Raw genomic sequence first — 26,227 nt, 5'->3', positions numbered from 1 at the left:
AGTTGAACAGTTAACTGTTGAACTGTTGAACAGTTGAACAGTTGTTCCTTGAATATCACCAACCTTTCCCTCTAGTTTTAAAAGATTCCCCTTCATTGGCTGTCTTGAAGATAGCATGATAGCCAGGATGCTTTAATTTGGATTCCAATTAAGAAACGGGGATTGGACTGGCCTATGTTGCCCCTTCCAACTCTGTTTCAGTGACAGCGGTCAGCAAATTTCCCCTAATCCATTTTATAAAATGCCCTTTCTTTTAGATGAATACTTCCCAAAAACAAACATTGGGGAAGAAGAAGGCAATGGCCAATAGCTTCCATATTTTTGCCAAGAAAACCACATAAAGATAACCACAGTCATCAGAAATCAGACTTGATTCCAAAGAGATTTGACTTTGTGTCTCACCCAGTCTATCTTACCTTCCTCGGATCACATAAAAATGACCATCATTGAAATGCCTGCCTTTTCTTACCCATGCTCCACCATTACCTTCAGAGGTAACAAAAAGCATACACCTTAGCCATTGCTTGATTTGACCATTTAGCTATAATGACATGATGCATTTTTGGTGAAGATTTGAGTGATCTGTGCTTTTAATATTCTGGGCAAAATTTTGCTAGCTAGAGCAGACATACTTATTGGCATATATTTGTTCCTTGAATATCACCAACCTTCCCCTCTAGTATTAAAAGTTTACTATTTTTTTAAAAAAAAATCAACTGCACCATTTAAATGCCCAGCTAGCTCAGAAACTATAGAACTAAATAGAGCACTAAATAAATTGATTACAAATTTCTGCAATTTTCATGAGAGGAATTTTAAAGTACTGCATTTACTCCATCATTTTATATTTGTCCCAATTTTGTAAAAAAAACCAAAAAAAACAACCAAGCGTATGAAGAGAAATTTCATGAGTAATGGTGGTGGAAGTGCCCCACCATGTGGCTATAGGAATACATAATCCAGTACTCGATTAATTCCCTAGCTGTTTATTCCCATCTGGACGAATTATAAAACTTCAATCTCTGAGTTCCTCTGCCATTTTGCATTATTGTGTTCTTCTGCACCAAAAAGCAGAAGAACACAATAATATCAAGGGAAAAAGTAGAAGAAAGAAAATTGAATCAATCTCCATGATATGTTGAAGCTTACTATTTATTGTTTTCTGAGCAAGTAAATACATATATAGTCAGCTTCATATAAGAGTTGTTTTTTTTGGGGGGGGGGGAATTTGGCATTTGGTCTCTAAACCAGCACACTGAATCTGAAATAAAACACTCAAGATGTGAATAAAGTGAAGACTTTCAAAGTGTGGCATTAACCATTGAGGAATTATAGCCCACCCAATTTTGGGGGGGCTGTAATTCTTTAGTGCTTCATGCCACACTTTTGTTAAAAGTAAAGATTCCCCTCGCACATGTGTGCTAGTCGTTCCTGACTCTAGGGGGCAATGCTCATCTCCATTTCAAAGCCAAAGAGCCAGCATTGTCCAAAAATGTCTTTGTGGTCATGTGGCTGGCATGACTAAACACCAAAGGCGCACGGAACACTGTTACCTTCCCACCAAAAGTGGTTCCTATTTTTTCTACTTACATTTTTACATGCTTTTGAACTGCTAGGTTGGCAGAAGCTGGGACAAGTAACAGGAGTTCACTCAGTTGCATGGCACTGGGGATTCAAACCGCCATACTGCCGACCTTTCTGATCGACGTGCTCAGCATCTTAGCACTGAGCCACCGCATCCCACACTTTTGCTACACCCCTTGAATTAAAGCTGGAAGACTTCATGTTGATTACATCTTGAATATTTCATTTTTAATTCAACGTGGTGGGATAGAGAGTCCAAATGTGAAAAAAAATACTTTATCATTATCCCAAACCTGACTAGTGCTGTAAACACCATTTTCAAAATCATATTGATTTTATTCGGTATATAAAAAGCAATGTAACATAACCGTAAAGGGGAGTGGGTCATATCTATGGACTGGTTTTTGTTTTGTTGTCAGTTATTTTACAAAACAGAAAATTCCTATAATAGAAAAGCTTACTCACCACAATTTAAAGAGGCAAATGGCGTGACAGATATCTCAGAGTTCATATTTGTTTGTTTGAATGTAGTTATATGCAGTGCAGATGGCAAGGGTAGAATGCAGAAAACCCTTTTAAATGTAAATCACTTGCATTTTTAATTACCCAAAGAAAATGTATTACTGCTTTACTGAAGATATTTTTAATTGTGTGCACTGTACAATAGCATGTTGATAGATTTTATGTATAAATTTTGGAGTTACAGTTTAAGAGAAAAACAGTGTGGAATACAAAATAAATAATACTAAATTTAACCCTTTTTTTGTTCTTTGGCGGAATTGCTACAAGTTTAACTGAATAAACTATCCAACGTATTTTATAGTACAGAAGGTCAGGTTTAATCTTCCATTCCTAAACATTTATCCTTTCTCCCGTTAAGGTACAAGCATTTATTTGAAACAAAAAATCAATACATTGCAAACAATATAAAATTCTGAAAATATTTAGATTTCATTATTTCCTTTTATTCAGTTCCGTGTTTGGTTATCCTCATGGATTTACTTTTTGCATCGCATGAGAAAGGTACATCTTCCTTCCCCTGTCCATAACACTTTCTATAGAGGGACGCTCGAGAGCATCATATCATACTGCATTACTGTCTGGTTTGGAAGCATTACTGCTTTGGACAGGAAGGCAGTGCAGAGAGTACTGAGAATGCCAGAAAGATTATTGGTAGTTCACTTCCTTCTACCCAGATATAGCATATAAAGTGATGCTTGGGCAGGGTCCACAGTATTGTCTGGGATGGTACCCCTCCTTTTCATGGCCTATTTTCCTTGTTACCTTCTGGGAGGAGGGTTTGTGATATCCAAAGCAAAATCTATAGATGCAGTCACATATAGTAACCATATAGTATCAACCTTGTGAATGTTGAGGTTTCCTCTTTCTGCTATGTATTCAAAATGGACAGTTTTGTGTGTGTGTGTGTGTGTGTGTGTGTGTGTGTGTGTGGCATGTGTATATGTATGTTATGCATATGTGTGGGTAGATATTCATTTGTCTGAAATGGTATAGGGTTTCCTCCCTAAGCAAGGTGCTGGACTACAAGACTTACAACTCTGTTATTCTATATATATTTTCTTTTGAGAGCGTTTGTAAATGATGATTTATGACATAGTGCTATGTGCAAATGCCCTCACTTGTCATTCAGTCAATAAACAAACCATGGCTATGTAGGATGCAAGACCTTATTGCCCTCCATTGACATTTAACACCATTGTTTTTCCTCTGATCCAAAGTGGTTTAGCTTCTTGAGGAAGGAACCCTAATTTCCCATCAAGTAAACCTAAGAAGGCAAGCAAAAGATAAGATGGTGGGTCCATATTTTTCAGTAGGAAAATGTGATGTACAAATGAGGAAAGAATGTGAACCTTGGAGTAGAAAGTAGTAGTTACTCCCCTGTGGAGTCCTACTCTCTGTAAAATTGCATTCCTCTTCCAACAGATATAATAGATTCATAAAAAATAATTAAATAATAGTGTTAATTTCTCATCCTTTGCCCAGTTAAGAGCAGATACAAATCTTGATGCAGTTGATAAAGAGAAAAAATCAGTTCTGCTTCTAGCTTCTTACCAGCGCATTAAAATATCTGAAACTTATTTTAAGATGAAGCGAACCCTAAATCTTTATTATAGTTATCTTATCTCTGAAAAATTTGCAACATTTGTTTTAAAGAATACTGATAAAAGAGGACAGCTCCACCACAGGTGGATCAGAAGATATATTTCTTTATCACATTATTAACAAAGAAAGCTAAGGTGAGAACACATCTTAGTCTTCAGGGTTTTGAATGCCAGCAGACTTAATCCTAATTTATAGACATTCTGAACTAAATTGATCCACATGAACTTTTTCAAATATCCCAACCATGATTCAATAATCTGTTCTTGTAGATTCTACTTAAGTCTTGGTTTTACAGAGTTTGGAGAGGGGATACTTTTGATTAGAAGAGTTTAAGGGGGCCACTGGGTACCCATCTTTTACTTCAGGGCTTCCCATCAGGGTCCATCAGAGGGGATAGGAGAACAATACTAGGCTACTCAGATTTTTGGTTAAATCAGTAGGGATGCTCTGAGATATTTCCAATCATTTTACTTGGTGGATAATATATAGTTCCAGAACTCTCCAAAAATTGCTATCTTAGTACTTAGACTTATAGACTGCTTCATAATGCTTTTACCCTAAGCAGTGTAAAGAGTCAGCCTATTGCCCCCAACAATCTGGGTCCTCATTTTTGACATCAAGAGAATCTTGAGCTGGTGAGATTTGAACTGCCGAACTGCAGCTAGCAGTCAGCTGAAGTAGCCTACAGTACTGCACTAATCCCTGTGCCACCTCACCATCTAACTGTAATATTTTCTCCTTTTACCCCATTTACATGCATGAAAAATAATAATGTCAATTGTTTTTAATTACTTAAATTCTCTGCATATTTCATTACCATTAAATTGAACTCGGGGTTTTGTTTTGCTCTTTTATGACCACAACTACTACTTTGTGCTGGTCAAGCATCTCTTGACAAGATGTGTGAAGGCTTGGGATGACCTCAGACAATTTCTGCCTTTGAATAGTGCCATTTAACATTTTATATATTGTCCTAACTAAATAAACTGTGTGAAAATCAAAAAGTATTTTACTACCTCTTCGTCAAATGATTGAAATGAGCAGTTGACTAATTGCATTAAGTCCATACACACCACATGAGGAGATGTAGAATACAATCTTCTTTACCAGCTGATCTCTAAGAAAGTGTCTGCAGATAATATCAAGATGCAAAGACCAGCATTCTCGGCTGGGAAGGGTCTTGGTGCTTCCACATTCATATCTACTGGATAGGTGTTGGTCTTGCCAGTGTTCTGCACGTCAAATTTCCTTGATTTGGTGCCTTCTGGATGAGTTAGCCTTCCACTCTCAAGCTGACAGGAATTCTAGGAGTTCCAATCTCAACACAGTGGAGGATGGCAGGTCAAGAAAGCTAGCCTGGGGAGACAATTGAAGTTTCTCTTCCTCTTGTGTTAAGTGTGTCCGTAATTAAAATAGTCTCCCCCTCCATGCCTTCCCTTTCAGTCAGCCTCTACAGATAAATGCATTTACATGTGCCCTTGTTAATCTCCTCTCTGCACCTGGTGTTGTGGGGAAACTCTCCTTGTGTTCCTTATCTGCACAGGTTCAGGGAGCAGTGACTTAAAAACATTCTCCTCTGCAAAATGCAGCGCGAGGCCATAGATCATTTGCTACGAGTGAAATCAGGAAGTTGTCATTGTTTCCAGCACAAGCTGTGGGGCATGGAAGTCCTGACACATAAGGCCACAGGGTGTTTTGGGGTTTGTTTGGGGTTTTTTTGTTATTGTCATTCAGAAATAAAATAGGGACCCACATTGAGCTTTGAAGAGACTAAGTGTCTTAACCTTATCTTTCTCAGAAGATAAGTAGTTTCCCATTGGCATTGATTTGAGTGGCTTTCCCACCATCATGGATGCTTGCTTATTTTCTCGTAATATTAAAGGTATTTATAAGCAGCTGACAGCGAAGCAAGACTTTTGCTCTTCCCTAGGGACTCCGTTCCAATCAGAAAATAGTTCTGCTTTTGGGAAGAGACATGTCAGAAAGCTCCCTAGATTTTAAGAGACATAGGCTTGTAATGGATTTTGCTTTGCTTTTCTAGCCCTTGTACTAATGTTTCTAAAGGGCGCATTGATTTCTTTTGTTAGATTGTATCACATATACTATATCAGGGCTAAACTCTTATCAGCAGACATCAAACTGAAGAGAATAAGATAATCGGACAATATTCCTTATCATTATCCTTCCCTAAGTAAATTGTTCAGGGAGTCTTGAGATAGAAATGAATTATCTAGAAGTAAATGCCAGTTTCCAGTTTTTTTAAAAAAGTTGCAGATCATGGTCATGTGATCCGTGACCTGACAAATGCGCGATAGACATATGCGCACCGACAAAACCACGATGTCAAAATCACGCCCACAAATTCGCGACGTCAAAATCACGCAATGACAATAAAATTGAAAAAAAATTAGGGTTAGGGTTATAGTTAGGGTTAGGGTTAGGGTTATAATGTACGTATGCATGATTTTGTTGTCGTGCATTTGGCGCGCTATTGTCGAAAATCAATTAGCGATTTTGATGTCGCGGTTTTGTCGTCGCGGTTTTGTTGGTGCTCATATGTCTATCGTGCATTTGTCGGTGAACCCATGTGATCATGGGATGCTGCAAAGTGCCATAAATCCAGGATGGTTGCCAAGCACCCACAATGAGATCATGTGACTTCAAAGGGGACCTGCCATTGGAACTTCAAACCTGGGTCACTAAATGACTGGTTGTAAGTCGAGGATTACCTCGATTTGTTAAGACCACCCTACTCCAAAAAGATTCTGACCACCTTATAATATATCCATATATTATATATACATTAAATTTAAAAGCACAACAAAAACAACATGGTTGCCCAGACTAAAACAGCAATCCCCAACATTTAGAGAAATGACATGGGTTCCACCAATACCTTAACGTCAAGTCCAGGAACAACGTCAGGTCTTAAGATACTTCTGGAACCCTTGGAGAATGGGAGCCATGTGTAGGGCAGGGGCTATGACAAAGGAGTCACAATTCCTCTGTCCCACAAGGTAACAACATTTGAGAAATCTGGAGTACATGTCTGAACACATCTGATGGTCAGAAAGAACTGGAGACAGGCAGTTCTTCAAATAACCAGCCCCTAAACCAGAAAGAGCTTTGTAAGTAATAGCCAATATCTTGACTTGCTATTGCATTTTGAACCAGCTCTAGCTTCTGGATGATCTTCAACTACAGTACATTGCAATAATCCAATCATGAGATGATTAAGGTGTGAGTGGCCATCTGAAGGGTCTCCTCATCAAATAGCAGTTGTTTTTTAAAACTGCTCTGACTGATGAAACAGACCCATAAAAAGTACCTGAATCTCTAATTATGTAAATGATCAATATTACATTAAACAAAATATAGAAAACTTCAGAGTTGTTGTTTTTTTAGAAATCTGAATAAAAAATAATATAACATTCATGGCGTCCTAGTTTCCAGCCTAATGAGCATGGTGACGCAGTGGTTAGAGTGCAGTACTGCAGGCTACTTCTGCTGACTGCCAGCTGCCTGCAATTCACAGTTCAAATCCCACCAGGCTCAAGGTTGACTCAGCCTTCCATCCTTCCAAGGTGGGTAAAATGAGGACCCAGATTGTTGGGGACAATATGCTGATTCTGTAAACTGCTTAGAGAGAGCTGTAAAGCACTGTGAAGCAGTATGTAAGTCTAAGTGCTATTGCTATTAATAATGCTATTAAAAATTGTCTGAGTTGAGGCAATGAGCTGTATGACACATGTTGCAGGTTCCAGATTATCGAATGAATGAATGAATAATTTCATTCATTTTTGGGAGGAGATGTTAATGGACTAATCATCAAGAAATGATCAAGAAACTGTTTGCGTACACTTGGTCCTCTCAAATAACAGTCAACCATATTCAATAAGTCCAACAGACCTTGTAGGTCTCCTATGTGAATTTCTCTAAGGGAGAATAATGTAGAAGAAAACAGGTACAGAGATATTCATGCTGAATAGGTGTTTCTCTCCAGGGGTACCCTACCTTATTTTACTGCTAGAATAGAACTTGCATGTTGAAGACCACCAATTAAGTTCTCACGGTTCTGATGAGACAAAGTTAAAGGAACTAATGAAACTTTCTTTTTTTTCTTTTGGAGGAAGAATAACCCTGAGAGAAGACATATAACATGTTTTGTGTTTTCCGTTGCTCATTGTAGAAGCCAAACAACTAGTCAAACTTTTGCCTGGTAGAACTCTCCTTGAATTAAATCCTGAGCAAAGCTTACTTTGGACAATTTCATTCATTCCTGCCACCATCAACTGTGAAAATCCCCTAAATGTTTTGTGTGTGAAGACCTAGAATTATTGTACCTCTCCTTAGATTCAGCCGCTGTTTCTGTTTCGTTTCTTCAAATGAGAAGGACACTTTTGAGAAGCAAGAATTACCCTTTCCCTGGTTGGTTGATTGGATGCAAGACAATTGTGTGAAACAACACTTTGTCTCCATTGAGCTTATTCTGCCTGCATGCTCTCTCTCTCACACACACACTCACACACACACACATTCTCTCCCTCAAAAAAAATCCCTTTTTTTGATATGATTTGGCTGTTTCTGGATCAGTTGATGGTTTCTGTGTCTGTTCTCCCTTTCTGTCAGTTTACTACCAGACCTCAACTGAGTTAAAAAGTGAACTTCTACAAATTTCATTTGCTGCCATGAGTCAAGATAAGAGTCTAGCAGCATTCAATCTGTTTCCATATCACTAACCGGGAGCAAAATTTGGATAGGCATAACAAAGAGTGAAATGAACACATGTAACTTTCAAGCACTTTCCGCCTCTCCCCAGGGCAGGAAGAGGGTGAGTCATAGAATTGCTCCTTCCCTCTCTTCTTTAGAGGGCTGAGGGTACTGGGGTAGAGTAAGCAGAGCTACCCGGGTTCTTGACAGGTAAATTTGCTCTTTCCTTATCACTTATTGAGGCTGCTTTGAAAATGTGCACAGGGCGATTACAGAATGAACAATGGGCAATCTCCTTTGCCTTAAAATTTCCAGGATTCTTAATATATTCTTGGTGCAGTGAGATAGAAGGGGAAATAATGCTACTAATGAGCAATGTTATTTGTGAGTTTTGTTCTCTAATCTTACAAAGGAGGAAAGGAAGCATGCTTCTCTTGGATGCTTGGCAACTATCTTGGAGTGCATCTACCTGCAAAGGTCTTTGATTTTTTTTTAAAACCCATTGACTTGGTTTCCTCTGATTGAGTGTATATCCCCACCCTCCAACCACCTTTGGTACATGCCCACCCAGCCACACCACTGCCAGCACTTCCTATCAATTAGTGCAAGATCTCACACAAGATTTTCAAGTTGACCCATGCAAGAACATTTACCAATGCCGAGACTTCCTAATGCTGGTTAGGGATGGTGGAAATCATAGTGCGTTGCAGATTGGGCCCCAGGTTGATGGGTCAGACAGAACAGCCAAAGAAAGGAGGAAGATTGCTACTTTTTTAAAAAAAGATTTATTCTGGTGAGATGCTGAAAATTACCAAATTAGCATTCAAGAAAATTAAGTAGTTCTTAACCATGTAGTCAGAAAGCTTTTCTTTTAGCCTTCCAGCTCTGCAATAAAACACAATTGCAAGCAGCCATGACAAAGAAAGGGCAAACTTGAGATCCTTCACCCTCCTTTCTATAGGAACCTGAGAGGAAACGGCTCCTTCAAGACTTTGAATAGACACCATGAGCAACCTTGGAAAGCCAATGGCTCCAGCTTCCACCATCCTGACCGAGCAGCCCAAAAGAAAAAGGGGGCGGCCAAGGAAGCAGCCACAGGTAAGAGTTCATGCTTTAGTAAGCTTAAAAAATTCTGTTAAATACTTTGCCTTTGGGTTAAGTTAAGATTTATTAACAGTATACTCTCCGACCATAATGAAAATGAAATTAGGTGACAAAGGTTGTAATTCTGGAACAGTCTCAGCAATTCCAGCCAGCTTTGCTTTGTTAAAGGCTAGAGATCTTTTTCTATTTATCAGTGTATGTGTGTCATAATAATGTATAGGGCAATTTATGTGATCAAGCTGAACTGACTGCTCAGTGCTGGAATCTACAAAAGTGCATCTCCAGCACATGATTGTCCAGCCTCTATATGAATTCATCCAATCAAGGGAAGTCGATTACCTTTGCTGGTAAATGGTTCTAATATCAAACTGTGCTTCCTGTTTAGAAGTTTATTCTAACATCCAGTCAGAATCTGCCTTCCTTTCTCTATTTTAAAGCCATTGTTCTGCCCTCTTAGCAATAGAGAATGAGTTTGGACTGAACTGCAGTTACTTTACCGGATGTGAAATGGTGTGCTCCATTCTTGAATTACAATCAGCATTCCTTCTGCCAGGAATCGCTGAGTGTCATCTGGTATATAAATGTAATGAATTATTATTATTGTGGTTGGTCACAGTCAATCAGATATTTAGGTGGGATTTGGCATTTTTTATCCACCAACCCAGTCTTCCTGGAGACCTGGGATAGATAGAAGTTGTTGCCTGATGGTGTTAAGGGGTATCGTCTGCAGGATGTAAGCTGTTCCAAGTAAAGCTGCTTTTTGCAATTGGCTGGTTTGATTTTGTCAGTGCTAATGGTGTTGAAGCAATGCTCCAGATGTTTTAGGATTGCACTCAAGACACTTATCATTATTGGTACTATTTTTGCTTTCTTTTCCCACAGTTGTTCTATCTGCAGGTCTTTGTATCTTGTGATTTCCTCCAATTATTTCCCTTCTCTTCTGCTGCCTCCAAGTACTGCAACGTCCACTAGCCAAAATGTTTGTCTATCAACAATTTTTTGGGATGTTATGTGGCAGATGCTTATCTTTCTGAATTCTAAAAAACCCCAGAGCACTTTAGCATCTTCATTTGTTATTACCTTGTCTATTTTGTGATGCCATCATTGTTTGCAGGCAAATGGTATTTCTTGCAGATATTCCAATGTTGGTGGTGGTAGTAATAGTGGCATAATTAGGAAAAGAATGAGATTCCATTCACATTCAGTGTACAAGGAGGAAGGTGAGCACAGTGGACTTGTATGGTATATTAATTAGTCTATTAATTCTGTACAAATGTACAAATATTAAGATTATCATGCATTCTTTATTTATTCAACCATAACATCAATATTTTTGTACTGGTATTCTCTTTTGATAAATTTGGTTTCCCTTGTTGTCTATATTGTTTTGATCAAATATACTTTTGGTGATACATATACATTCACAGGACATTCGTTATCTGTGGTTAATTTTAAGTACAGATTACTGAGTTGATCAACCCTTCTGAGTTTGCCTCAGACTATTGAACAATAAACTAAATGCAAGACCAAGGTAGGTACAATATGTTAGGTTAAAATGAGGTCATTGGTATGTTGTGTGAACACAGACTTTTTAAACACAGACTTTTTAAACCAATAAAATACTGCACTACTTCTATTTTTTTTCTACTAAATATTATTAGGTTTTGCAAACCTTAAACCTCCCTGTACCTTGATGTTATGTGTTCAGGGTGTCATTTTGGTTGAATTAAGGATTCACAACATGCTTTCTTTACGGGAAGTATTTATTTCAGAAGGTCTAATTTAGGTATATTTCCAGAAAGACATAACGATTCCAGCAAACCAGATGACTAACCAACAAACAATAAACCAATAAACTCATTCATTTTCCTGGACAATCTAGCTGCTCTATAGCATTAGATGATGCTCCTTACATCTGTCAAATAAGTCACAGCAGTTCTTGGCCTGCTACACAGCTGGTGTACACTGTCTTTTGGTTTTCTAATATGCTAAGCATAGCCAAAGCATGAATATTCTGAGGAAGAAAAGAATGATTGCTCTGCAGTAAAACTGCAGATGATTATTTTTCTGGGTTGTTCTCCAAACAACCACAGACACCCACAGACAAGCAACACTGGATAGAATATCTCAGCTGTATCCAGTGGATGTCAATGACAATCCTTCTGGCTAGCACTGACATATATCCATTGGAAAAGTAATTAAGAAGAGCCAACAAACAGCCTCAATAATTTTTTCACTGCTTTCGATTCCACATTTAACTATTTTCAATTATTTTCTTCTCTTCTGCTAATTTATTTATTTATTTATTTATTTATTTGTCTTGTATGCCGCCCACTCCCGGAGGACTCCGGGCAGCTCACAAAAGACAAGGGAAAGGGGGGAAACAAGACAAAGACAACATATTAAAAACAAAACCAACATTCACAATTTCTATGGAGGTAGATGCTTCTCAGCTCCCCCCAGCCTGCTGGAACAGCCAGGACTTGGTGGCTTTGCGGAAGGCCGGGAGGGTAGTAAGGATCTGGATCTCAACAGGGAGCTCGTTCCAGAGAGCCGGAGCTGCAACAGAGAAGGCTCGCCCCCGGGGAGTCGCCAGCTGACATTGGCTGGCAGATGGAATCCGGAGGAGACCCAACCTGTGCGATCTAATTGGTCTGAGAGAGGTAATCGGTAATATTGGTGTCATAGAAGATCCCTGGTTAATCAAATAATCTTCTCATCACATACTCTTTTGATTCCAATTGATTTGCAATTTGGGTTTACCTGAGAGCTGATATCCATGGTAAACATCTTTTTTTTTCATCATGAGAATTACTGAGACTAATGCTCAACAATAAGCTACTGCTATCTAATAGTTTATTGCAGAGTTTTTAAACTTGAAGCCCTTAGGAAATCTGTTCAGTATCTGCCACCAGAAGATTCTGGATGTATGTTCTTCTAGAGGTTATATTCATTTCATCTGGTGTAACATTAGATTTTATCGTCAATTCTCTGTAGTTATATACAGAGAAAAATAAGACATAGAGATAGCCATCCTTCTCGTTCATAATAACTCCCCCCACTTTTCCATCCAAAAAGGATCCAACTGGACCTCTGCCCCCAAAGAAACCACGTGGGCGACCAAAGGGAAGCAAGAAGAGAAGTGCTGGTTGTGGACAGATGGTAAGAACAATCAGATTGGCCTGCTCTACTCTAATCTTCTGTAGTTTCTGATAGAGAAAAGGGGCTGATAGGTCTTTGGACCCAGAAACAAAGAACTGAAATCAAATATACAAGTACTTGTATATAAATCATATAATTTAAACGTTTCCTTTTATTACATTCCAGATTTTCTGTTTGCTTTCTGAGCTTTTGCATCAGTTTTTGCTTCCTAGCAACTACCTAGACGAGAGAGAGAAAGAGAGAGAGAGAGAGAGGGAGGGAGAGAGAGAGAGGGAGAGAAAGAAACAGAGAGAGACAGAGAGACTGACCCAAGACACCCAGCTCACTTTGCACCTAAGGAAGGACTTGATCTCATGATCTCCCACTTTCTAGCCTAATGCCTTAACCACTACACCAAACTGGCTCTCATATGACTGCTTTAAATACAGCTCACCAATCATCTATCATTCTCCACAGTTATACTTTGTCCAGTTCTTCTATTTATTCCTTCACCTTTTCTGTCTAATGTCACATATTCTCCTTTACCATTAAGAATATCACTTTCCAAGAGGGGAGATGAGGAGGGAAAAGAAGAAAGGGTAAAGCAGAGAAAGTAAGGATGGGGAATTAAGAGTAGGAGAGAGGGTAAGAAAGAGGAGAAAGGAGGAGAAGGAAAGGGGAAAGAGAGGGGAAGAAGAAAGAAGGAAGGGGAGGAGGAAAGAAGAAGGTAGAGAAGGGAGGTTCAGAAGATGGAAGGAGTAAGGTTGTTGCAAAATAAGATGGAGACATGGGGTGACAAGAAATTGACCCAAACTGTATTATATATGTGTGTGTAAAAATGAGTATAGAGAGAGACTAATGATGAATGGGCAAGTGTTAAATAGCAATTATAAGAATGTATATCTATGAATGAATTTGAAAGGGAAAAATAAAAAAAACTTTAAAAAAAGAGACTATCACTTTTCAGTTGAACAGTGATTGTTTTGTACTCTGATTCCAACAGTGATGATGACTGCTACTATCAATTTTGACATCTTCTACTTGTTTTCTTTATCTCCTATATCTCTTTCATCACATGGAGTTGTCACTGCTGCAGCTCCTTTATGTTAGGATTCTTTTCAGACATTGTGAGACTTTCAAAGAGTTACTCGACTAACACATCCAATAATAATTATTAATATTAATAATTGATTAAAGTATGCCATCTGACTTCCAAAAATTTTGGGTGGCTCACAACAATCAAAACAAAGAAATTAGACTAAAACCAATTAAGAGAAAAATTAAAAAATGGCAAGACTAAGAGACCAGATGGAGTCTGTCTCACCAAAGGCCTGAGTGAAGAAGTCAGGCTTTCACAGATGTTTTCAACAAACAGTCAAATGGGGACCATCCAGACCCAGTAATACCTAGAACACCACCATCAAGCCAGATAAATTAGGAATCTTTCTGAACATTAAAATATGTTGAAGAATCCTTTCTGAAAATACTCTTGCTTTCAGAGGACAACTAATCAGATAACTTTTCCCTTTACTGTTCCCAACTAATGGAACGTAGATAGATAGATAGATAGATAGATAGATAGATAGATAGATAGATAGATAGATAGATAGATAGATAGATAGATAGATAGAAAGAAGTTTATTTATATGCTGCCCTTTTCCCTGGGGGGACTCAGGGCGGTTCACAATCCAAGGGGGAGGGGGAGACAAACTTTTTAACATATAAGACAATACATAATTAAAAAACGCAACATTCATACCATTCGGGCGGGTTACAGTCTTAGCCCCAGGCCTGACGGGATAGCCAGATTCTGAGGGCTGTGCGGAAGGTCTGGAGGGTGGTGAGGGTACGAATCTCCACGGGGAGATCGTTCCATAGGGTCGGAGCTACCACCAAGAAGGCTCTCCTCCGCGTAGTTGCCAGTCGGCATTGACCGGCAGATGGAACTCGGAGGAGGCCTAATCGATGAGATCTAATAGGTCGCGTGGAGGTAATTGGCAGTAGGCGGTCTCTCAAGTACCCAGACCCACTACCATGTAGGGCCATATACCATATACTGTGTTGTGGTTATGGTTGTTGGCTGCTACCATCTCCATCTTTTATTTTATTTTATTTTTATACTCAAAAGTGAGAAATAAACATCCACTGGGACCAGTGGTGGGTTTCAAATTTTTTTAGAACCTCTTCTGTAGGTGTGGCCTGCTTTGTGGGAGTGGCTTGCCGGCCATGTGACTGGGTGGGAGTGGCTTGCCAGCCATGTGACTGGGTGGGCATGGCCAACTTGTAAAATGTGGTGAAACTCACTTAACAATGTTCTTGCTTAGCAACCAAAATGTTGGCTCAGAAACTCTGGCATTTGAAGCACACAAGTCTTAAAGCTGTCAAGTTACAAGACCCTTGCACCCCTAACCCTTTAGAAAAAAAACCCCAGGGGTGTTCAAACCTGATAGCTTTAAGACTCCCAGAATTTCTTCTCCAGTCATGTTGGTTTAGGAACTCTGGCACTGAAGTGTGCAAGTCTTAAAGCTGTCAAGTTACAAGACCCTTGCACCCCTAACCCTTTAGAAAAAAAACCTAGGGGTGTTCAAACTCAACAGCTTTAAGACTTGTGGACTTCAACTCCCACAATTCCTCCTCTCGCTCTTCATCCTGATGATGTGCAGATGGGTGGGGGGAGGGAGCTGGAACCGGTTCTAAACGGCACTGTAGATTTGTGGAACCTCTTCTATAGAAGAGGTTAGAACTGGCAGGAACCCACCCCTGACTGGGACCCACTGACAGAGAAGGACAATTAAGTCATTGTGCTTTTCAAACCTGAACTAGCCAAGTTTTCTTTCATATTCATTCATTTCTGAGTTTCAAATTGCCAATACATTTTTGGTAGTGATCTTCCATTTATTTTGGTTACTAGATACAAGTTTTTCTTCTACCATCTTTTCAAAATTCCTTTTCCTTTCCTAAATCATTAGAGAATACCTATCAAGAAGATGATAACTAGAGTATAATGTATTGATTGCAAAGAGTACATATTGCCTAAGGGGCATGCTGGTTTTTTGTTGTTGTTTTTTGCTGTTGCTGTTGTTCTATATTACAGGGGCACATCTCTACTGCAAAAAAGCCCAGAGGAAGGCCACGAAAGTGGGTGAGTGTACAGAATCAAAACTGTGGCATACTTTCTTTTTCTTCTTAAGTAGCAACTCATCTTTCAATACGTGTAATTTTTTTCCAGGACTGAGGGCTGTTCTCTGTCTCTCAGTAGTGGAATAAAGGTTGCACTTTGGAAAGTCAAGAGTGTAGCCGATGGGTGTCTAACTTAATTTCATTGAGAGCCACATCAGGGTTGGGTTTGACCTCAGAAGGACAGAGGTGGGGGTGGCTGGGGTTGGGCATAGCCATGATGGGCATAGCCATGAGACTCATATTGCGGACACCTGTGGTGGCCAAGTGATAAGACAGGACTTCCCTGAGACCCTCCCTCACTCTCATTACAATCTCCTTCCTTCCTCCCTCCCTCCCTCCCTCCCTCCCTTTTCTTCTTTTTCCTTCCCTCTTCATTCTCCCTTCTTGTTCCTTCCCCTTTTTCCTTATTTTTCCTTCCATGCAATCTTCCCATCTTTTTCTTTGTCTTTTCTCTTTCCCTTTCTCCTTTCCTGTACCTTTTTGCATGTTCAAATGCAAAGGGGAAACATTTCTCCTTTTATTTTGTTTTTAGTTTGTTTTGATAGCCCATGAAAATGGAGCCCAGGGGGCCACATGTGCCTCCCTCTGTACCCCATTTTTGGCCACGATGGTCTCCTGCAGCCCTCTGACAGCGAAAGCGGAGTTCAGGGGGCGCCTCCCTGAGCTCCGCTTTCACTGGCAGAGGCATCGTTGGCTGGTCCTTTCCTTTATTCAGGCCAACCCTGTGGGCAGCTCTAAGCACCCCACAAGCCAGATCAGGCCCGCAAGTCTTGAATTTGACACCCCTGGTGTAGATCCCGCAATAAAAACAAAATAGAATTGTGGCTTCAATTAAAACTAATTAATATTATTATTATTCCATTATTGGGGTTTTTTTTTCATCTCTTACAATAAAAATTACATTTTAAAACTTTTGTAAAAAAGTTTTACATTGTAAAACTTTTGGCAATCCCTAGGGTTTTCACCAAGGCTTGGAGAGCTAAGTTACATTGTAGGACTTCAGAGTCTAAAAAAACCTTAAACACGATTGTACTATTCTCTCTCAATATTTTTTTTGCAGTTATGTTTGGGGGAAATCTATCTGGGGAGCAGGCAACTTGTAAGGCGAACAAATACAATATTATTATGACTTTTCAGAACATTTCCAAAATCAGGCTATAAATCTAGTTAATGCATTGATAACGCAACTGCATTATCAATGCATTAACTAGATTTATAGCCTGATTTTCTTCTAGGACAGGTTTTCTTTTTCAAATTTAGCACATTCCAGGTATGTGGGCTTCATTTCCCAGCATTTATAGCAATCATTATTCTGGGAGCAACAGTCCTCACATCCAGAATGTCTCCAAAGTGGGTAAGTCTACTCTAGGCACTTAAGACAGAATAAGTACCATTCCTTCCTTCAGTGTCACCTCACAACAGTAATCTTGTGGTGTCAAATTGGGCTGACAGACTTGCATATCATAAAGAGGATCTCCAGATTTTCAAGTAATTGCTCATACAAAGGATTAAGAATATTTTCATTACCAACTAGAAAAATGCTATGATTTCTTAAGACAAGCCACTTTCTTTCGGAGCAGCTGTGAAAATGTATGTTTTCATCAGAGGTGGGTTGCTCCCAGTTTGGCCTGGTTCAGCCTAACCAGTAGTGGAATTCAGGCCCGGGTCGTAGAATCGGCAGTGATCCAGACCTGCCACACCCCCAAACTAGTTCCCACGCCACTGCTGGGCTGCCACTATTTTGGTTTTTAGTGACTGCACATGCACAGTTCACTGTAAATTGTTCTGTGCATGTTCGAAGAACAATTTACATTAAACAGCATTTGCAGGAGGCTGCAAACCACTAGTAACATCGGCAGCAACCCACCCCTGGTATTCATCTGCCTAGAGAAAGCATAGATAACCTGTGACTTATGGGATGATGCCTCCAGCTTTACTGCTCCATATTCTGCATCTCAAAACCTTCCAACTGTATATCAGGCATTTTCAGTGATTCAATTGTTCCTTCCTTCCTTCATCTTTTTTCCCTTTCCTTGACTTATAAATTCTAAAGAAGATTATCAAACTTCTGGAGCACCCAAAGGTGCTTTTTGAGGCTGAGGTGGCGCAGTGGTTACTTCAGCTGACTGCAGTTCTGCAGTTCGGCTGTTCAAATCTCACCAGCTCAGGGTTCTTCAGGCTACTTCAGCTGACTGCAGTTCTGCAGTTCGGCTGTTCAAATCTCACCGGCTCAGGGTTGACTCAGCCTTCCATCCTTCTGAGGTGGGTAAAATGAGGACCTGGATTGTTGTTGGGGGCAATATGCTGACTCTGTAAACCACTTAGAGAGGGCTGAAAGCCCTATGAAGCAGTATATAAGTCTAACTGCTATATAAGTCTAACTGCTAAAAGTCAACTGTACTTTCTTTGTTTTTCCTTGAAGACATTTTGCTTCTCGTCCAAGAAGCTTCTTCAGTTCTGACAGCCTTTTCAAAAAGCACCTTTGGGACAACCATGACCTGAATGACTGAGAATCTCCATAGACATTTTGGGGAAAAAAACCTAATTATTTCCCAAATAGCTCTTCCTCCCCCCCCCCTAAAAAAAAAAACAGTCCTGCTCCCCCAGAGAGATTTTATGTCACTGCCAGGCCTCCTATGGAAGTGGGGTTGTGATTTTCCAGCCCACAACCACAAAATCATTGGCCATCCAACTCAACTATTTTAACTGACATTTAAATGTAGGACTTCAGTGTAACAGTAGGGTAAGTGAGCAAGGTGACAACAGGTTTGATCATGGCAGAATTTGGAAATATCTACTGTAAACACAGAAAAAGAAAACCCATTTTCTTACATCCTTTCCAATTTTTGTTTTGAAAAGCTCCACTTTTAACTTATAAAATCAAAGGCAATGAAGGAATAACTCTAGATAAAGCAGGGTATTGCAATTCACAGTAAGAAATAAGCTCCACTAAACACAATGCAACTTATTCCCATGTAAACATGTCAAGAATTCTATGTCAAGCAGATCTTTTTTATCAATTAATATCAGTCTTTCATCTCTAAGAACTTTTAATCTTTTCTCTTTGGGGCTTTGTGAAAGTCAGTCTATATTTACATACAAAGACAAGCGATGGTTCCAGAGTGAAGGTTCTGTTATCTTTTTATAGTCATGCCTTTTTATATTTCTTTCAAGGGAACTGTTTATAGATTGGTTGATTGCAATAGCTTGCAGAAGGAGATCGCTTATCAAAGCAGAAACACAATGTCAAAAGACTAAATGTTTCTCTATTTAAAATATTTCTTTCTAAAGTATTTCTATCCCGGATTTTCAGAGTGATCTCAGTGAAATGTTGTTTAAATGTTGTTTAACCTCCTCGTTCCTCAAAAAAAAAAAAAAACAAGAAAGCTGCATAATAAAAACAGGAGGCTGCATGCTTTTTTTTTTTTTTTTTACTAAGGATCTCAAGTACTATGTTCAAAACTGTTGCAGTGGCCAACTGTATGACACCTGCTGCCATAGGCTGGCCTGTGGTTAAACTGCCAACAGCACAGAGGAGAGCAGAAGTCTCATTCATGACTCACACCACAAAGCTCTGCTTAGTACATCTGGTGCAGGGCAGGAGAGCATGTGGGATCTGAAGCAGAAGGAATGGTCTGCGATAGTTAAAGAGTCCAGCTTGTTTTCCAGTGACACAGCATCAATTAAGCAGTGGCCCAAGCTGGAGTATTTTCAGAAAGGAGAAAAGGACAAGCCATAAAGAGAGCTGGATTTGCAGATGTGTCTGCTCCATGCTCAAAGCACACCCTTTAGTTCTAAAATGCCAAATGCAGGTTACAGCTCTTAAGCTGTCAAAGGGGCATCAATAATCAGTGTCACCTTCAAAGTTGCTATGTGAGGCTCTCCTGCCATGTCCCCAATTAGCTTTGTTGGCTCAATGCCATGGAGGACAAAAGAGATATCTGAATGCATTAATGCACAAAAGCCTTTCAAGTGTCCTCCCACACCATTGCCATTAGATAAAAGGACGTGTTGGTTTTCAAAAGAGAGCATGGTGGTTCAGGGGAGAGATGCAAGAAGGTAAGCTGAAGATAGGGTTCTTACGGGTATATGTAAATCTTATGAAAATCTGTAGGGTTTATTTTCATAGGATTGCTCAAGAATAAATTTTGAAGCCTCTAGAACCCAGAAGGCATCGTACATCGAAGAACCTGTTCTATAAAGTAATGGAGGTTATAGAACTTAAAACGAATATAGCACAGTTTATGCCTGGGCTATAAAGTTCTAGTTCACGAAAAGTTCTAGAACACTAGATTTCCCTTTGTAGCAAGGATTGTCCAGCTCTTCCAGGGTGGGAATGAAGATTGCTAAACTATCATGTCAAAGTGCTTCTGTAAACTGTGATCCTTGTATAGAAAGGGGATTTTCTGGGTGAGTGACAAAGACACAGCAAGCATTTTTTTAAATAAATACCAATATGCAAGAGGCTTCTTTTGCACTACATTTTTCATATAAAATGATACAGCTTCTGCACACATGGTAGACAATCAGTATGCCTTTGGTATGATGTTGACTCAAACTCTTATATTCTTGCTCTAATCCATGGCCCGTGGGCTGCATGCAGCACTGGACAGCTAGTAATGCAGCCCCCAAGAGCATAAACTCTTAATGTTTCAATGTGATTTATATTCATTAACCATATTATCTATTTTATATGTGGCCAAGACTCTTGACTCAATTTGGCCCAGGCAAGCCGAAACGTTGGACACCCATGCTCTAATCCAAGCTCGCTGAAACTGAGAAAATTTGAAATCAAAGATATCTGATGGTTTATGTCTGCCTTTCACCAACAATCAAAGCTTGTTTCTAGCCCCAAAGGTGCTTTTTCAAGAGGCAACTGGACTTTCTTGTTTTGTGTTTTTTTGTTATTTGTTTGTTTCTAGCCTTCTTGAAACTCCTCGTTATTAGCCCATGGAGAGGAGAATACACTTTTTCATTGAGCTCTAAAATCAGATCTCCACAAAGATGAAATTTAATGAAACCTTTGCTTTTGTTTGTATGTATATAACAAAAAGGATTCCGTTTCTTATTATATCATGAAAATGGTGTAAAGGTTTAGGGAATACTAAGTAATAATATGCTTAGCAAGTGAATAAAAGGGTAAAAATGCATAAATAAGTATAATTTTCCCCAAGTGAGAATAAGGGAAAGAAACATGAAATTTTTCATGTGTATATATGAAAGGTGAAAAAGAAAAAAAAAACTTCTCTAGGTTATCTGGTTTGAGGATCATTTAAGAAACATTCATAAAGCCTGTTCAATGGTATCACATTGAAAGAGGATTTTCATGTTGTTTTATACTACCAAATACTTATAATTGCCTTACAGCTTTTTGTCCCTGAGGAAGAATATCACAAAACTGAAGTCCAAGGGGAAAGCAATCCAGGTTTTAACACATGCCCTTCCACAGAAGGTGTGTAATTCATTAATTTATTCAATCTTTTGTCTGTTTATTACAGATGTTTTGTGTTGCTTCACTCACCAGGATTCTAAGCAGTTCACAGTAGCAACATAATCCAGGAAACCATGATCACACAATCATAATATTTAACAGTCACAATACCCTAATTATAAAACCACGGGCCATGTTTATATATACACATACATACATACATACATACATACATACATACATACACACACACACACACACATGCATATACATATATATACATATATGAACCCTTGAAAAGTAACATGATAAGGAATGTTATGTTGTGGTTAAGATGTGGTTAAGATGGTGGCTCTGACGGGGGTAGGAGGAGTCCAGAATCTGCGCTCTTAGTTATATCCATTCTTTCTCATCCCAGATTACATCACAGGAGGTACAGAAAACTATGAGCAGAATTTTTCTAAATGCTCTTCAACCCCCATACATTTATTATATGAAAATAATTTAATAAATACTGATTTAACTAAGACTACTGCAAATAATAATAAGTACCTTAGGTGCAATCCCAAAACAGCTAGAGTCCTACTTGAACATGATTGACATTAAGAAAGTCAATCAATCAATTGCAAAAGGTAGCAGCTTACTTGTGACGATACCTTTAAGGCCATCAAGCATCTGCCTAACCCAAATCCTTGGGAAGTACTTGACAGATGGATAAAAATGCCAAATCCAGTCCAAATATTTAGCTGAATGTGTGACCAATCAAACATAATCAACCCCTTAACTAGTCCCATCAACCCTTGTGAATTGATATTATTTACCACATTGCACCCAATCCAGATATACACCATCTTAACTTCCCAAAGAAAATATCTACATGTAATAAATAAAATTAAAAATATAAATGGAGACATTGCAGGAAGAAGAACCAGCTCTTGCTTTGAATGGATTTGATTCTGGAATCAGGTTACTGAGCAGCTGATGAAAGTACTCGTTATCTTCGCCCTCTTTGTCATCTTAGTCATGTTATCGATGGAATATGCTGATGACTGTCTAGCAGCCAAACGTGTGTGTGTGTTTGTGTGTTTTCAATAAGTCAGTGCAGATGCTACTTGATAAATTTGGAGGCGTTTAACCTCCACTTCCTCTCTGACTCCTGTTGTCATTACTTCTAAGGAGAATGGTGACATCAGCACAGCCACAGACTTCACTGCTGTGCCTCACATCCTGCCCAGATCTCTGCCAAATCAGTATCTCACGTACACCCCATATGCCACTCAAAACATTAGTAACAACATGTTGTGCTTTCCTCTTCTTTTTAGAAAATCTCCTTTCATGCGTTCCTTTATGTGTTCATGTGCATGTACGAGGACCCAGATTGTTGAGGAAAATATGCTGACTTTGTAAGCCGCTTAGAGAAGCCTGTAAAGCACTGTGAAGCAGTATATAAGCCTAAGTGCTATTGCTATAGATCAACTGCTACCCTGTTTCCCCGAAAATAAGACCTCCCTGGATAATAAGCCCAATCAGGCTTTTGAGCACATGCACTAAACTAAGCCCTCCCCTGAAAATTAGCCCTCCCTGAAAATATTGCAGCACAGCAGCAGCCATGAGGTGACCACGCTTGCTGCCTTCTGCACCTCAAAAATACTAAGACCTCCCTGAAAATAAGGCCAAGTGCTTATTTTGGAGGTGAAAAGAAAATAAGACCCTGTCTTTATTTCAGGGAAAAACGGTACCTAATGCCACCCCATTAAACTGAAACTGTGAAATAACTGACATTTCTTAGAAAATGTCTCTATAATGTATTGCCCTTTAACCCCATTTATAAAATAAAATAAAATGGAAAAATAAATAAATGGAAAAATAAATTGTAGGAAGAAAAAGAGAAAGCAAGCACTGATATACAGGCATGGAATTCTACAAAATATGGACCCAAGCCGCAAGAAGAATAAGGGTGCAGCTCAAATAGCTTTTTGAACAAGAATTTAAAGACAAGATTGGTGTAATTTTTCTCTCACAAAAAGTGTTTGAGGAAAATATTTCAATCAAGGGGACTTGTTATTTTGAAACAATCCATAATCCTGGATTTATGTTGGGAAATTTACAGTATCTTTGGGAATATGCCATCCTTTTCACCTAAAGTCATTGCTGGGTGAGAGGGGTGCATATAAACTAATAAGTAAATAATTTTCTCTCCTTGTTCCAGTTACCTGAATAAGACTAAAGATATGGAGTTCCATCTGGTACGCTGACATTTTTACTTTCACAATGATGTTTCTATAAATGTTCTGTAAACATTTATAGAATTCCCTATGTTCAGAAAGAGAGCAGCAACTTCCTGCCCCTATGGAGTAGTTATAATGCTATGGTCCCATGACAGCAGACAGGGGAACTCTATAGTAGACATCAGAATCTCTTTCATGTACAAGTGTTCTTTATAGACAAACAGTAAAAGTTGAAAGTGTGCTCCAATTCACTCTTCATCTCACATTCTCTTTAGGGACGTCTACAAAAAACTGTCACATGAAGAAGGGAGCCACAGAATTCAGGAGAACATTGAGTGAACAACAGTCTCCTTGTTGATGTGTCACTAGAGCAAAATGAATTAAACTCCTGTTCTGCCATGTGCAAAGGAAAGCCAAGGAAAGCCCCCTCCCCATTTTTCTTTTGTACCGTTACCAATAACTGCCTCTTGCAAAGCTCAGTCATTCACATTTATAACAGCGGTCTTAACCCAAAAAAGAGGGCTTCAACCTAATTAGCATTCACGGGAAAATCGACCGATGTTATGGGTTTTGAAAATCTTCATCAATTTGAATCTTGTATCATTGGGGACATTAATTATACTAGGATGCCAAGATCCTGATTTTAAGAAATAGGAAACATCTCATTCCTAACTAAACATGCTTACTCAAAAAATCCCACTTAGGGCAATACTTTTTTAAAAATAAGAGTTTTGCAGCCTTGAATTACATTTATACCAAGTTCAGTTGACAAACAGGACAGATGCAGCACAACACACTCAATTTGGTTACTAGATTAATGTATGTGTTCAGTATATTTAATTTATGTCATATAGACATACTGGATTTGAACAATATGCCAAATATATTCGATTAATAAATAAATATATCAACCATTCCCACTCAATCTCCTCACTAAGGTTAATATTAGATAACCTTGGTGTGTTTTATGCACATAATAACTAGGTCTCTAATGAAACATGCTATGTTACAACCAGAGTATCATAAACTAAGTTCTTATTTTGACCTAGGATGCTCTACATACCCATTGTGTATACCTAGTTTCTAGTCCAGCATGTTGCATAAACTGGAAAAATGGGTTTCTCAATTAATTTTGTTTGTTGTGTGTGTGAGTGTGTATCACAAGGGATCTTTCAAACAATGGTGAAGTAATACTTGAGGGCAAAAGGAATTGTCCGCCAATCACACTTGTTATCACTATGTGTGGACAATTGTGCACAATACCCTGTTCCAGTGGTGATGCATCTGTTGTTGGGTTCTTTTTTTTAAAAAAAAGCTTTTATGACCTTCAATTCATGCCAATGGATTGTTGCCTTGCAACAGTCTATATACACTTTGGGAGGGTTCTTGGCTTTCTTGGCCTTCCAATTCCTGGAAATCCATTGCAACAACCTATTGATATGATTATGAAACGAGCCCAAAGGCATAACTGCCAGCAGAAACGCACTGAGGAGTGAAGACAGCGACAAACAGTTGCCGCTGTGGGTAAATGGATTGTTAACAGACCCCCTAAAAAGAGCTCTGATTATCTTGGATACTTTTTTCAAGTGGATTCAGAAGAGAAGGGAAACAGAACTGGTTATTTAATAGAATCCTTATACTTATAAGACCTGAAGCTGTAATGGGAATGTGACTGCTATACAAACACACCTGTGAATCAGTGGTGGGATTCAAAAAAATTTACTACCAGTTCTGTTGGCGTGGTTTGGTGGGTGTGGTAGGGGAAGTAAAATCCCCATTCCCTCCCCAGGGGAAGGATACTGCAAAATCCCCATTTCCTCCCAATCAGCTGGGACTCGAGAGCAGAGAATAGATGGAGGTGGGGCCAGTCAGAGGTGGTATTACTGGTTCTTCGAACTACTCAAAATTTCCGCTACGGGTTCTCCAGAACTGGTCAGAACCTGCTGAATACCACCTCTGATGTGTATATGTGTGAAAGAAAATGAAACAGTGACTGTGTGTACATAAATGCATCTTTCCTGCTATGGTGTCTGGTCAAAGCGGTTGCAAATGTTCATATTATTTTAAGAGGAACTCTGGGAGGAACTCTGGGAAGGTTCACAGTAGGTAGCAGCATGTAACTATTGTTAGGTAAGCTCCCCATTGGGAGAGCAAGTGCGTTCAGAGAAGCGTTGTGAGAGTTGTGTTGGAGAACACACAAACCAGCATACAGAGACACTGCAGTTTAAATAGGCTTTTACTTTCGTGGAAATAGAGGTATCAGAGTCCATCAAACAGTCCAAGTCATACACGGATAAGACAAGTCAGTCATCAATGTCTTTCAGTTAAGGGATAATCCAAATAACATAGTCCATAAACATACAAACAGTCCAGTACTCAAAGTTTGCTAGCAGTTGCAAAACTTACAATAGCTCACGGCACTTTCTAACAGTCAGCTTCCAAAAACACTCAGATCAGATCAGCCCAGCATCTAACAAACAGAGAGCTAACAGTCATTCTGGCTCCCTCTAATGGCCAATTGAGGAAAACAGCAGCCAATCACATTTTACAATATGATTTAAAGAAACAGGTACAGCACTCTTACATGGTTTATATACTGCCAACCCAACCGTTAGATTATATTCCTAACAACTATAATCTTGGACTGAGCTAGGAAACCAAAACAGAGTAAACCTCATTTATACTAAGATAAGAGACCTGGAAACCTCAAGCTATAGATTAGATT

The 26,227-nt window shown here is 39.1% G+C and overlaps 1 protein-coding gene across 1 annotated transcript; it reads left to right on the top strand.

Annotated features, from left to right (window-relative positions):
• Nucleotides 1–9,205: 9,205 nt before the first annotated feature.
• Nucleotides 9,206–24,589, top strand: LOC106544228 (uncharacterized). The gene is made up of 5 exons (XM_014060448.2): nucleotides 9,206–9,516; nucleotides 12,601–12,684; nucleotides 15,758–15,805; nucleotides 21,211–21,295; nucleotides 23,778–24,589. The coding sequence occupies exons 1-5, from the start codon at nucleotides 9,424–9,426 to the stop codon at nucleotides 23,858–23,860; spliced, it is 393 nt and encodes a 130-aa protein (XP_013915923.1). The 5' UTR covers nucleotides 9,206–9,423; the 3' UTR covers nucleotides 23,861–24,589.
• The last annotated feature ends 1,638 nt before the right edge of the window (nucleotides 24,590–26,227 follow it).

The sequence above is a fragment of the Thamnophis sirtalis genome, unplaced genomic scaffold (genome assembly GCF_051295495.1).
Source record: "Thamnophis sirtalis isolate CommonGarterSnake01/CBP01778 unplaced genomic scaffold, rThaSir2_p1.2 scaffold_3, whole genome shotgun sequence".
Classification (NCBI taxonomy): domain Eukaryota; kingdom Metazoa; phylum Chordata; class Lepidosauria; order Squamata; family Natricidae; genus Thamnophis; species Thamnophis sirtalis.
The sequence above is the reverse complement of the archived record's forward strand: the minus strand, read 5'-3'. Positions and strand labels throughout refer to the sequence as shown.

Coding starts and splice junctions, on each gene's coding strand:
- LOC106544228 (XM_014060448.2), top strand. CDS start 9,424: ATGAGCAACCTTGGAAAGCCAATGGCTCCAGCTTCCACCATCCTGACC. Junction 9,517..12,600: donor GGCCAAGGAAGCAGCCACAG/GTAAGAGTTCAT, acceptor CCATCCAAAAAG/GATCCAACTGGACCTCTGCC. Junction 15,806..21,210: donor GAGGAAGGCCACGAAAGTGG/GTGAGTGTACAG, acceptor ATTGCCTTACAG/CTTTTTGTCCCTGAGGAAGA.